Raw genomic sequence first — 13765 nt, forward strand, 5'->3', positions numbered from 1 at the left:
GCTCTTGCAGATCTTCTTCAAGTCTTTAAGGTTTCGAGGCTGACGTTTGGCAACTCGAACCTTCAGCTCCCTCACAGATTTCTATGGGATTAAGGTCTGAGACTGGCTAGGCCACTCCAGGACCTTAATGTGCTTTTTCTTGAGCCACTCCTTTGTTGCCTTGGCCGTGTGTTTTGGGTCATGTCATGCTGGAATACCCATCCACGACCCATTTTCAAGTACCCTGGCTGAGGGATCTGTGGACAGGTGTCTTTTATACAGGTAAGAAACTGAGATTAGGAGCACTCCCTTTAAGAGTGTGCTCCTAATCTCAGCTCGTTACCTGTATGAAAGACACCTGGGAGCCAGAAATCTTTCTGATTGAGAGGGGGTCAAATACTTATTTCCCTCATTAAAATGCAAATCAATTTATAACATTTTTGACATGCGTTTTTCTGGATATTTTTGTTGTTATTCTGTCTCTCACTGTTCAAATAAACCTACCATTAAAATTATAGACTGATCATTTCTTTGTCAGTGGGAAACGTACAAAATCAGCAGGGGATCAAATACTTTTTTCCCTCACTGTAATGTTCTCTTCTCTTTCTGATATTCTGCATAGCACCAGAGACATGTGAAAGACAAGTCTGACTTCTCCCCTCTCTGGGACCCAGTTGACTGAGCCCCAGCTGAGGGAGAAGTGCAACTGCCAACACCAAAGTCCGAAGGGATACATTCTAATAACAAGCATATCATATAAGAATATTATGCAGATAAGACTTTTTTATTTTATTCAACCACAACAGCTCAAGGACAGAACTACATAATTTTTTTTAAAGGCACACGTAGCCTACATATCAATGCATACACACAAACTATCTAGGTCAAATCGGGGAGAGGCTTGTGCCGTGAGGATTTTTTATCTGTTTTTTGAAACCAGGTTTGCTGTTTATTTGAGTAATATGAGATGGAAGGAAGTTCCATTCAATAAGGGATCTTATAATACTGTACACTTTCTTGAATTTGTTCTGGATTTCGGGACTGGGAAAAGACTCCCGGTGGCATGTCTGGTGGGATAAGTGTGTGTGTCAGAGCAGTGTGTAAATTGACTATGCAAACAATTTGGGATTTTCAACACATTAATGTTTCTAATAAAAGGAAGAAGTGATGCAGTCAGTCTCTCCTCAACTCTTAGCCAAGAGAGACTGGCATGCATAGTATTTATATCAGCCCTCTGATTACAATGAAGAGCAAAACCTCCCGCTCTGTTCTGAGCCAGCTGCAGCTTAACTAGGTCTTTCCTTGCAACACTGGACCACACAACTGCACAGTAATCAATATTAGACAAAACTAGAGCCTGCAGAACTAGCTTTTTGGAGTGTGGTGTCAAAAAAGCAGAGCATCTCTTTATTACGGCCAGACCTCTCCCCATCTTTACAACCATTGAGTTGTGTGCATGTTTTGACCATGACAGTTTACAATCTCAGGTAATGCCAATTAATTTAGTCTCCTCAACTTGTGTAACAGTCACACCATTCATTACCAGATTCAGCTGAGGTCTTGAACTTAAGGAATGATTTGTACCAAATACAATGCTCTTAGTTTTAGAGATGTTCATGACCAGTTTATTACTGGCCACCCATTCCAAAACAGACTGCAACTCTTTGTTAATGGTTTTAGTGACTTCATTAGCTGTGGTTGCTGATGCGTATATGGTTGAATCATCAGCATACATAGACACGCATGCTTTGTTTAATGCCAGTGGCAGGTCATTGGTAAAAATAGAAAAGAGTAGAGGGCCTAGAGAGCTGCCCTGCGGTACACCACACTTTACATGATTGACATTAGACATTAGAAAACCCTTTGAGTTATATTAGATAGATAACTCTGAATCCACGATATGGCAGAGGTTGAAAAGCCATAACACAAGTTTTTTTAACAACAGGGAAAAATCTAACAGTACAGCTCCCACAATCTTATTATCAATTTCTTTCAACCAATCATCAGTCATTTGTGTCAGTGCAGTACATGTTGAGTGCCCTTCTCTATAAGCATGCTGAAAGTCTGTTGTTCATTTGTTTACAGAGAAAAAGCTTTGTATTTGGTCAAACACCATTTTTTCCAACAGTTTGCTAAGAGCTGGCAGCAAGATTATAGGTCTGCTGTTAGAACCAGTAAAGGCCGCTTTACCACACTTGGGTAGCGGAATGACTTTGGCTTCCCTCCAGGCCTGAGGACAAAGACTTTCCTATAGGATCAGATTGAAAATGTGACAGATAGGAGTGGCTATAGACTCAGCTACCATCCTCAGTAGCTTTCCATCTAAGTTGTCAATGCCAGGAGGTTTGTCATTATTGATCAATAACAATACATTTTCCACCTCTCCCACACTAACTTTCAAAATTCAAACTTGCGCTGCTTTTCTTTCATTATTTGTTTTTTTTATACATGAATACAATTGCTCACTGTTCGTTGTTGGAATTTCCTGCCTAAGTTTGCCCACTTTGCCAATGAAATAATCATACAAATAATTAGCAACATCAAATGGTTTTGTGATGAATAAGCCATCTGATTCGATGAAAGATGGAGTTGAATTCGTCTTTCTGCCCATAATTTCATTTAATTATTTCTGTCATTGATCTTGGCTTCATAATACAGTTTCCTCTTCTTTTTGTTGAGCTTAGTCACATAATTTCTTAATTTGCAGTAAGTAAACCAGTCAGATGTGCAGCCAGAATTATTAGCCACTCCTTTTGCCCATCTCTTTCAACCATACAGTTTTTCAATTCGTCATCAATCCACGGAGCCTTAACAGTTCTAACAGTCAGTTTCTTAACAGGTGCATGTTTATCAATAATTGGACGAAGCAATTTCATAAATTCATCAAGTGCAGCTTCTGGATACTCCTTGTTAATCAAATCAGACCAACACATATTTTTTACATCATCTACATAAGAGTATCAGCAACATCTTTTGTATGATTTCTTATACACTATTTTAGGCCCAGCTGTTGGAACTTTGGCTTTCCTGGATATAGCCACTATATTGTGATCACTGTGTCCAATGGGTACAGATACAGCTTTAGAACAAAGTTCTACAGTATTAGTAAAAATGTGATCGATACATGTGGATGATCTTGTTCCTGTAGTGTTTGTAAACACCCTGGCAGGTTGATTAATAACCTGAACCAGATTACAGGCACTGGTTACAGTAAGAAGCTTCCTCTTGAGCGGACAGCTTGATGAAAACCAGTCAATATTCAGGTCCTCAAGAAAGTAGACACTATCAAGCATTTCACACATAATATTTAGATACTGACTGTTAGCACTTGGTGGCCTTTAAAAAAAAAATCCACCTATATTTAACCAGGTAGGCCAGTTGAGAACAAGTTCTCATTTACAACTGCTGTCACGACTTCCGCCGAAGTTGGTCCCTCTCCTTGTTCGGGCGGCGTTCGGCAGTTGAAGTCACCGAACTTCTAGCCATCGCTGATCCACTTTTCATTTTCCATTGGTTTTGTCTTTTCTTCCATCACACCTGGTTCCAATTCCATCAATTACATGTTGTGTATTTAACCCTCTGTTCCCCCCCATGTCCTTGTCCGTAATTGTTTCTTGTAGTGCTTGTGCACGGTATGCTGGTATTTACAGGGTTTTGTTTGACCCATTTATTGTATTGTTCTGTTGACGGTGGTTTATGGATATTAAACGACACCGTTGTAAATCAGTTTTCACTCTCCTGCACCTGACTTCTCTGCCGCCATTACGCACCTTACTACAACTGCGACCTGGCAAAGATAAAGCAAAGCAGTGCGACAAAAACAACAACAGAGCATTACACATGGGATAAGCAAACAAACAGTCAATAACACAATAGAAAAATCTATGTACAGTGTGTGCAAATGTAGATAGCCTATTACAACACCCCAAAAGAAAAGGCTTTAGATGTGCCAAGTGAATCTGCACCCACAATACTTCAGTAACACTTGGCATAAGATCTTCTCTAAGCAATACAGGGATATGGCTCTGAATATATACAGCAACACCTCCACCATAAGCGTTTCTGTCTCTTCTATAAATGCTATATCCTTGTATTGCTACTGGTGTATCATCAAATGAATTATCTAAGTGTCACGCCCTGACCTTAGAGATCCCTGTTTATTCTCTATATTTTGGTTAGGTCAGGGTGTGCCTAGGGTGGGTACTCTAGTTTTTGTATATCTATGTTTTCTTCTCTTTTTTGGCCTAGTATGGTTTGCAATCAGAGGCAGCTGTCTATCGTTGTCTCTGATTGGGGATCATACTTAGGCAGACCTTTTTCCCACCTTCAGTTGTGGGATCTTGTCTTTGTTTGTTGCATGGGTTGCACTCCTAAGCTTTTTGTTCGTTGAGTTGTTTATTGTTTTTTTGGTGGAACATTTTAATAAAGAAAATGTACGCCTACCACGCTGCGCCTTGGTCTCATTCGAACAACGGACGTAACACTAAGTGAGTCTCAGAAATGGCTAATATATGAATGTAATCTGATGTTAGCAAGTTATTGATTTCATGAACCTTATTTCTAAGGCTACATATATTCATATGGGCCATTTTCAGCTCTTTCCTGGGTAGCTTCTCTGAGACATAATACTGAAAAGAGCAGACAAAGCAAGAGAAAAAATGTACATTCAGCAGTCCATTAATCAATTGGTGTGTGTGCTGTGGGGTTGAGGCTACGAACCCATAGGCTTGGCTCTCTCATCCCTTCCAGGCTTCTGGGAGGGAGGGTGGACAATGAGCCTGTCATAGCGGATGTAAGCAATGTCCCCACGCGCTCAGGCAGCTTTCATGGCTGGGATAAGTTCTTTCCTCTTCTGGCGCACAGCTTCAGGATAGTCCTCGTTGAGGAAGATATACGTTCCTCTCAAGATCTTGGAATGTATATAGCACATTGACTCTGTACCGGTACCACCTGTAAATAGCCTCATTGCTGTTATTTTATTGTTGCTCTTTAATTATTTTGTATTATTAATCTTTTTATTATATATTTTTTTCTTCAGTTTATTTTAGTAAATACTTTCTTAACACGTATTTTTCTTAACTGCATTGTTTGTTAAGGGCTTGTAAGTAAGCATTTCACTGTTGTATTCGGCGCATGTGACAAATAACATAACATAATAACATAAATCTCCATATCAACAGCCACGGCAAGTCAGGTTCAAGAAAATCCGGAACACATTGTGATTAAACACTGCCATTGATTGTCCCACTTGGAAAGTTCATATTTCTATGTAATTGTACTATTCATATGATGTTCTACCTTTTATCTATTCTTTATATCTCTTTTCATTTAACATGTGGAGAGCTGACATTCTATCAGACTAGGACAATAACATACTAATGTCAACATGTTTTCCTCTCTCTGTCCTCCCAGTTGATAAAACACTATGAAATACGCACTGACCCTACCGGAGCCACAGTCAAGCCAATCACAAGAACCCTTCTGGTCCCTGCTACCCCAGTCAACCTGCAGTTTATTGAAAGGACAGTCTAGCAGCAGGAGGAACCAATGGCAGTAGAAGGAGTTTCCTTACAAACCACATTAGTATGCACACGGTGTACGTCTTCCTGTCACCAAGCACTACTTTACGGATGGTCACTTGGTGTACTTTATCTCACTTAACTTTCCCATACCTTAACAAACAGCGATGAACATTAAGCTAGCCTGCTATCCCGGGGCTAGTACCTGTCAGACGGGGCTAGTAGAAAATGTGCCTCACTAACCCGACGGCTAGTGAAATCTGTCCTTTTTCAAGTATCGCATGGCACATATTTTTGACCTGGGCTAGTAAATATTGTGGTCTACTAGTCAGGCTGGCCACTGCCCAAAATCTTTAAGTTCCATCCCTGACATTAACAAGTGACCCACAAATGTGTAACATCATGACCACAACACAGTGAGACCACAGTGAGGCCCTGTTGCTGACCATTCGATGTCATTAGTTTAACATGTATTTGTGTAAATACGTTTATTTTAACTGCTCCAGTTGAGGCTATTTACTCTTTGTCACTAACAAACGCAGTGTCATTTAAAAAAAAAGTTATGTGATTTTAACATGTATTTTATATTAAAATGACTATGCACATACTATTATAGATGATAATTACCTAAAAATATATGTTGTTAATGTTATAAATTCAGTATTGAAGACCAACAGGATTTTCTCCACCAACCATGGCAACTTTGATTATTCAAGCAGTGGGATAAAAGTCTTAGGCATATGTAACGGATGTGAAATGGCTAGCTAGTTAGCGGGTATGCGCTACTAGCATTTCAATCAGTTACGTCACTTGCTCTGAGACTTAAGTAGGGTTTCCCCTTGCTCTGCAAGGGCCGTGGCCTTTGTGGATTGATGGGTAACGATGCTTCGTGGGCTACCGTTGTTGATGTGTGCAGAGGGTCCCTGGTTCGCGCCCGTGTCGGGGCGAGGGGACGGTTTAAAGTTATACTGTTACATTGATGCTGTTGACCCGGATCACTGGTTGCTGCGGAAAAGGAGGAGGTTGAAAGGGGGGTGAGTGTAACGGATGTGAAATGGCTAGCTAGTTAGCGGGTATGCGCTACTAGCATTTCAATCAGTTACGTCACTTGCTCTGAGACTTAAGTAGGGTTTCCCCTTGCTCTGCAAGGGCCGCGGCTTTTGTGGAGCGATGGGTAACGACGCTTCGTGGGCGACTGTTGTCGATGTGTGCAGAGGGTCCCTGGTTCGCGCCCGTGTCGGGGCGAGGGGATGGTTTAAAGTTATACTGTTACACATACTGAACAGTATTTTATCACAAAATATATTCCGTAAAAGTCCTGTTATTCATGTTTTCATAGTATAGTTTGATATGACTCCTCCCCATCCCTAGATAATCATTCTTTCTGGCATGATTTGGAGTTAATTGTGACATAAAATGCCTTTTCCAAGTCAGTATTGTGGATTCAGAGTGAGTCATTAGATAATAAGGGTGTTAATAAGGAATATTACTATCAGATCTGTTTCCCACTTGGCAAAGACGTCAATTCAACGTCTATTCCGCGTTGGTTCAACGCCATTTCATTGAAATGACGTGGAAACAGCGTTGATTCAACCAGTGTGTACCCAGTGGGCTGCGTCTTTTAGTTACAGTGGTGGAAAAAGTACCCAATTGTCATACTTGAGTAAAAGTAAAGATACCTTAATAAAAAATGACTCAAGTAAAAGTGAAAGTCACCCAGTAAATTACTGCTTGAGTAAAAGTCTAAAATGATTTGGTTTTAAATATACTTAAGTATCAAAAGTAAATGTAATTGCTAAAATATACTTAAGTATCAAAAGTAAAAGTACAAATAATTTCAAATTTCTTACATTAAGCAAACCAGATGGCCCCATTTTCTTGTTTTTTTAATTTACAGAAAGCCAAGGCACACTTCAACACTCAGACATAATTTACAAACGAAGCATATGTGTTTATTGAGCCCGCCAGATCAGAGGCAGTAGATGACCAGGGATGTTCTCTTGACAAGTGTGTGAATTGTACCATTTTCCTGTCCTGCTAAGCATTCACAATGTAACAAGTACTTTTCGGTGTCAGGGAAAATGTATGGATTAAAAAGTACATGATTTTATTTCGGAATGTAGTGAAGTAAAAGTTGTCAAAATATAAATAGTTAAGTGCAGATACCCCAATAAACTACTTAAGTAGTACTTTAAAGTATTTTTGGTTCCCCTTTTCTTGTGCTCTCTCTCTCTCTTCCTCTCTCTCCTCTCTTTATCTCTCTCCCCCTCTCCCATCTCTCTCCTTTCTCTCTCTTTCTCTCTCTCTCTCTCTCTCATTAACTATTTCATTCAGCACACACATTCCACAACAACTCAGATGAATTATGTAGTCAGTGTCTCTACTGCCTGTGGTGCCCATGCATAGGAGATGGGCTCTGGCACCATGGTGGAACTCCATAACACATCAAAGGATAATGTGAATGGCATATGCTAAACATTCATTTATTTTACAATAGGAGTCTATTGACAATGACAAATACAACCCATTGGCATGGCAGGGGTTTATTTGGGAAATAGTTTTATGCTAATATTACTGTATAGACTACCGAGTTTTACAATGCATTGGGATTTTTAGAGGCCTCATTGTCTCCTAGATGTTGGAAATCGGGAAATAGAAGAAATGAATGATACTTTTTTGTAGGAATAGTTGTTTTTGAGTCACTTCAACAACAGTACAATCAGTGAGAAACAATGCACTTTTTGAACAACCAGAAATGCATAACTTGTCCCAATTATAAGTACCAGAAAGTATGGAAATTGTCCACTTCATAAGGTACCCTACTCTGCATGAGCAAACACGTACTGTTACTATCCACCAATGTGACTCGTGGGACTCACGATGATCACTTCAGGCTAATTTCAACAGGCACTCCACGCCCAGGTTTGCGGGTTAAAAAACCCAAACAAGAACTCTATTGTGAATCCAAAGAGTCTGGCTCACAGGCGGGTTCCCATACTCAACTGCTCTCTGTAAAGTAAGATCCGCTATTCAATTGACTACGTGACAGGATCAGATCTGCACTGAAAAGTCATTGAAGATTAAGTCAAAAATTCATGGATCTGGAGTGGAATATTAACTAACGGGTTGAACATATGTTATAAGAGAACTGCGTTTCCATTGCTGCGCTCACAGTCACAGACAGACAAGAGAGGGACGGACTTGGACTCACGTCAAGAGGTCCACCGACCGATGCAACATTAGTGCCAAAAACACTTCAGAAAATACACAGGAATGGGGAAACGAAAGGGTAATGCGTGCATAGACTTTTGGAAAATAAAGTATTTGGAAGATGTTTTTTATTGGATGCATGGACCGTGGATTATTGAAGGAAAGCGTTTTATGCACAAATGTTATCAATAGTTGTGACAATTGACAAAAATGACGCGTTTGATAGCGCTGTCTGCAACTTTCAGACTGTTGTGATAATGGTGTATGCATTCAGTGTTTTCACAGGATGGATCTAGGCAAATTGCTAACATATGTGCTCGATTTATAGAAATGCTGAAATACTGAATGTGTAGTGGTTGACATTTTGCCTTCAGTAACCACGTTTCCATACACAGTTTTTATGCTAGTAAAGTGATACCATCATGACAGCTGTGATGGAAACATGAAGTTTCCGTACAATTTTATAAATGCCGACGGATGATTTGTTCGTTCTACATGGTGGGATCTTTTGTGTTGGTAAAATGTATTATGCGAGAAATGGCGGTGGAAACTTTTTGTTAAAATATTGATATAATAACCATCATATCAAAGTAAATTTGAAGTCACGCGATGATATGGGTGTGTGGTCCTCCCACGACGACTCGGGAAACGTTGTCTACAGATAATAAATAAATTATGATGAATTTCACAGGGTGGTGAAAGTGCACGGTGATGTTTCTTTTTCAATAATAATATAGGATATTTTTATTCGGTACATGAAAACTTACACGAAAAAATACATTTTGTGTGCACTATGTCATCACCCACTTATTTTTATCCACAGGTATGTTTGGTCGAAACACCACTGGTGGGAAAATGCACATTTTCTTTATGCGGATTCTAGAATATTTGGATGAAAATCTGTCACTTTTTCTATTTCAACTGTTATACTCCGCTAGCCAGCACCTTGCCTAAACATGTGTACTATTCTTTCGCCTCCAGATTAGCCAATTGGAATCGAAATCTAGCTAGTGTTAGACTTTTACTGTAGAAAGTTCGGGAAGATGTTTGCCATCACACCTGTCATTAGGCTTCTCAGACACCATCACTATTGCAAGGGAACTGATGCAACACGCACATTTTACTGAGTGTTTGTATTTGCCCATTTTCTAATTTGGCTATCTCATAAAATACAGGTTATTAGCATCAACCACTGTTTTCTCTTAGACCATAGCCTAATAATAATGAGTAGTCCATCATTAATTATTATTTTATTATTAATAGTCAGTCATGTAATAGAGTAATAATGACCATTTCCAAAATGATGCGCCAAATTTACTTGTATTTGTCCCTCCGTGAATACTGCAAGACGGGTTTGATTGAATAGTGCTCAAGTGAAAGTCTTACTCATTCCATAGACCAGCATTAGATAATGTAAATGCAGTATGTCATGTCATGTCCTAGCCAGCCCTACAAATATTACGCCAAATTCATGATATTAATAATACACTTAATATTTGGATATTGTCTTCATAGCGTAAATACATTTAAAAAATCTAATTTGATTGGTCACATGCACAGAATACAATAGGTGTAGACTTGTAATGTTAAATGCTTATATATGTTCATTTTGAATATCATGAATTTGGAGTACTATTTATAGGGCTAGTCATGTCCATGCATCTTGTGCATACAATACCTCTAAAATTATGTTATTTTGTGATTACTTCACAGAGCTCAAATTGGAAATTCATGAAAGTGGAAAGACAAGCAAATCACCGGTAATATTTTATATTTCTTCATGTTTTATTGCACAATATATTCATGGTCATGTATTTGGACCGCATTGAACAAGTAAAACAATGGATATTGACTGGAAAATTCTTGGCAAGATTTCTGGGTTTTCTTTCGTTGATCATTTCAACTTTCATTTCTTCTTCAGACTTATTATTAACTTCTCTTTTCTTTGGACCATGATTAATGTCAAATTACCTGTCAGTTGCTCTTTAGTCTAATCTGTAATGTGCTGGTGTGATTAATGAATGACTCTTTATAATGTATCCTAAATGGCATCCTATTCCCTATTTAGTGTACTATTTTAGACCAGAGCTTAATGGGCCCAGGTCAAAAGTACTACCCTATGTAGTGAATAGGGTGCCATTTGGGACGGAGACTTACTGACTCTTGCTCAGTAGTAAAGCATTATGGACAATAGCATCAACTGACTGACATGTTAGTATGAGTCATGTATTACTCTAGAAAACACATACAGCTTTTAATGACTCTCTCTCCTCTCTCTATCTGTTCTCCTCTCTCTCTCTCTCTTCTCTTCTTCTCTCATCTCTCCCTCTCGTTTCTCTTACACACTCTTTTCTCTATCTCTATTTCTCTTTGTCTTTGTTTGTCTCTCTCTCTCTCTCTCTCCTCTCTCTCTCGTCTCTCTCTCTCTCTCTCTCCTCTTGTCTTTTCGTTCCGTTTCTCGCTCTCTCTCTCTCTTTGCTCTCTCTCTGTCTTCGTTCCCTTCTCTCTCTCTTTCTCTGTTTCTCTCTCTGTCTCTCGTCGTCTCATCTCTCTCAGTCCTCGTTCTCTTCTTCCTCTCTCTCTCCTCTCCTTCTCTTTGTCTTCGTTCTCTCTCTCGCTCTCTACTTCTCCTCTCGTCTTTATTCCTCTCTGTCTCCTCTCTCTCTCTTGTTTTCGTCCCCTCCTCTCTCTAATTCTCTACTCTGTTCTTTGTCTTTGTCCCCTCTTTTCTCTTCCTCTCTCTCTCTCTCTCTCTCTTCGTCTCCTTCTCTCTCTCTCTGACTTTGGTTTTGTGTTCCCTCTTTCTTTTTTTTCGTTTTCTCGTCTCTCTCTCTCCTCTCGCTTCTCATCCTCTCTCTCGTCTTCTCTTCTTCTCTCTTCTTCTCTCTGGTTTTGTCTTTGCGTTCCCTCTGCTCTCTTCTCTCTCTCCTCTCTCTGTTCTGTTCCCTCCTTTCTCTCTTCTCGTCTTCATTCTTCGTTTCCCCCCTCCTCGTCTCTCTCGCTTTTCTCGTTTTCTCTCCGTCTTCTCCTTCTCTATTTGTCTTTGTCTTTTGCTCTCTCTTTTCATATTTCTTTCTTACTTTCTTCTCCTCAGAAACTATGTGGAACCAACTACCCTGTCTGCATCTCCTTCATTGTGGTGAATGAGTTCTGTGAACGCTTCTCCTACTATGGCATGAAAGGTAGGTAACCTATAATTAAGAATGGTTCTCCTAACTACACTGTAATGGAAAACTGTAATTTATACGGTCATTTTAGGTATTATCAATAGTAAAAAAAACGGAACATTTTTAGTGCAGCTTACTGTAAATGATGGTTCATTGTGCTTTATTTTCGAATGGTACTGTAATTCCACAGAACAGAAAAAGGACAGAACTCCGGTAAATAACTTAAATTGACATATTTTTATTGCCGCACGAACGTTTGGGTATGAGCCCTTCTTCAGCATGGCCTTGCAATGGCAATCAATATCACAACACCACACAGGTTCTAAATGATACACTCACAGTCAGTATTGGCCCAATAAAGAGATCCCAGCAGAGGAAGCTGTGAATTATGGTGCATTGTGGAGAAATGTTGTGTGCGGGTAATGAGTCGCTGGCTCATTAACATATTTCGAGACGTGCCTTGTAAATGGCTATATTTGTTGCACCTGTTAGTGAGAATGCTCTACCAATTGAACTGATATGTGGTAGTAGTGGCCTAACAATTTAATGTGTATAGGCGACAGAGCAGAGTAGTTCAAGACTTAACACTGTTTTGGTGTCTATATGGGTCCACAGACTCAACAGTCTCAGTGTTCATTTTGTATTTCTTTAACGCTGGTGAATTTGCTGTGGAGTGTAGAGCAGGTGAGCTGGTTCTACTCTTTTTGCCTGTTTTGTGGTGGAAAACTGAATGGGTCGAGCATAACACGTCAACCCTTTTACCCATAGATAGATAGGCTAAAAAGGTTTTAGCAATTTTATATTTTTGGGGTTAAGCTTTCATTAAATGTACCCCTCCCTATTGCACACAAGGTTCCATTCCCGCTGTCACAAGGGGCTTTATCGCTGATTTAAGATGGAAACATCACATGATCTAGACTCCCTGTCTGACCACTACTTCCTCTACTTCCTGAAACACACTTCTTGAAAAAGAAAATGTGTTATCAATAAACACATTTTCTTGTGTTATTGCCAAACTCTATTTATCGCATTTATTGATAACACATTTTCTTTTACAATAAAGACCTGACCAAGAGGGAGCGATGATATACTGTATTCTTCAAACTCTGATCCCCGGTGCTTCCTTATCTATTTCTCCTTACTTCCCGGCTGTGCTTGCGTGAAGCGGTGCTGACGCTGTACTTCATCAACTACCTGCATTGGGACCAGAACCTGTCCACAGCAGTGTACCATGCCTTCTCCAGCCTCTGCTACTTCACCCCTGTTCTGGGGGCCCTCATTGCTGACTCTTGGCTGGGCAAGTTCAAGTGAGTTTGATGGAGAAGGCAATGCCTCCAATCCCTCAGTGGGAAATATATGAGGCTGGTGTCACTTTAGATTGGAGGATGGGCTGCATTCCATTCCAGCCATAACAATGAGCCTGTCCTCAGATTTCTCCCTCCAACAGCCTCCACTGTTGTTGTTCCGATGTTGAATCTTGTCTTAGTTGACGAGAAGCTGAGGTAACTGTGAAAGTCACTACTGTGTCATGTCATCCACAGGACCATTGTTTACCTCTCTGTTGTCTATGTGCTCGGTCACGTCGTCAAGTCGGTTGGGGCCATACCGAGTGTGGGGGACTCGACCATACACATGTGAGTAGTCTGACAAATTGATTGATACAGTTGAAGTCGGAAGTTTACATACACTTAGGTTGGAGTCATTAAAACTCGTTTTTCAACCACTCCACAAATTTCTTGTTAACAAACTATAGTTTTGGCAAGTCGGTTAGGACATCAACTTTGTGCATGACACAAGTAATTTTTCCAACAATTGTTTACAGATAGATTATTTCACTTATAATTCACTGTATCACAATTCCAGTGGGTCATAAGTTTACATACACTAAGT

General features: G+C 39.8%; 1 protein-coding gene and 1 pseudogene across 1 annotated transcript in view; both read left to right on the forward strand.

The window, feature by feature from the left end:
• LOC111959328 (sterol 26-hydroxylase, mitochondrial-like) overlaps positions 1 to 6466 on the forward strand; it is a 19587-nt pseudogene extending 13121 nt beyond the window's left edge.
• A 1980-nt stretch (positions 6467 to 8446) lies between these two features.
• LOC111959776 (solute carrier family 15 member 2-like) overlaps positions 8447 to 13765 on the forward strand; it is a 19954-nt gene continuing 14635 nt past the window's right edge. The window contains exons 1-5 of the mRNA XM_070437751.1: positions 8447 to 8787; positions 10422 to 10468; positions 11803 to 11890; positions 13041 to 13182; positions 13417 to 13509. Of these exons, the coding sequence (XP_070293852.1) occupies positions 8772 to 8787; positions 10422 to 10468; positions 11803 to 11890; positions 13041 to 13182; positions 13417 to 13509 (386 nt within the window). The 5' untranslated portion in view covers positions 8447 to 8771. The remainder of the gene's footprint in view (positions 8788 to 10421; positions 10469 to 11802; positions 11891 to 13040; positions 13183 to 13416; positions 13510 to 13765) is intronic.

Source organism: Salvelinus sp. IW2-2015, linkage group LG36 (assembly GCF_002910315.2).
Source record: "Salvelinus sp. IW2-2015 linkage group LG36, ASM291031v2, whole genome shotgun sequence".
In the NCBI taxonomy this organism is placed as follows: domain Eukaryota; kingdom Metazoa; phylum Chordata; class Actinopteri; order Salmoniformes; family Salmonidae; genus Salvelinus; species Salvelinus sp. IW2-2015.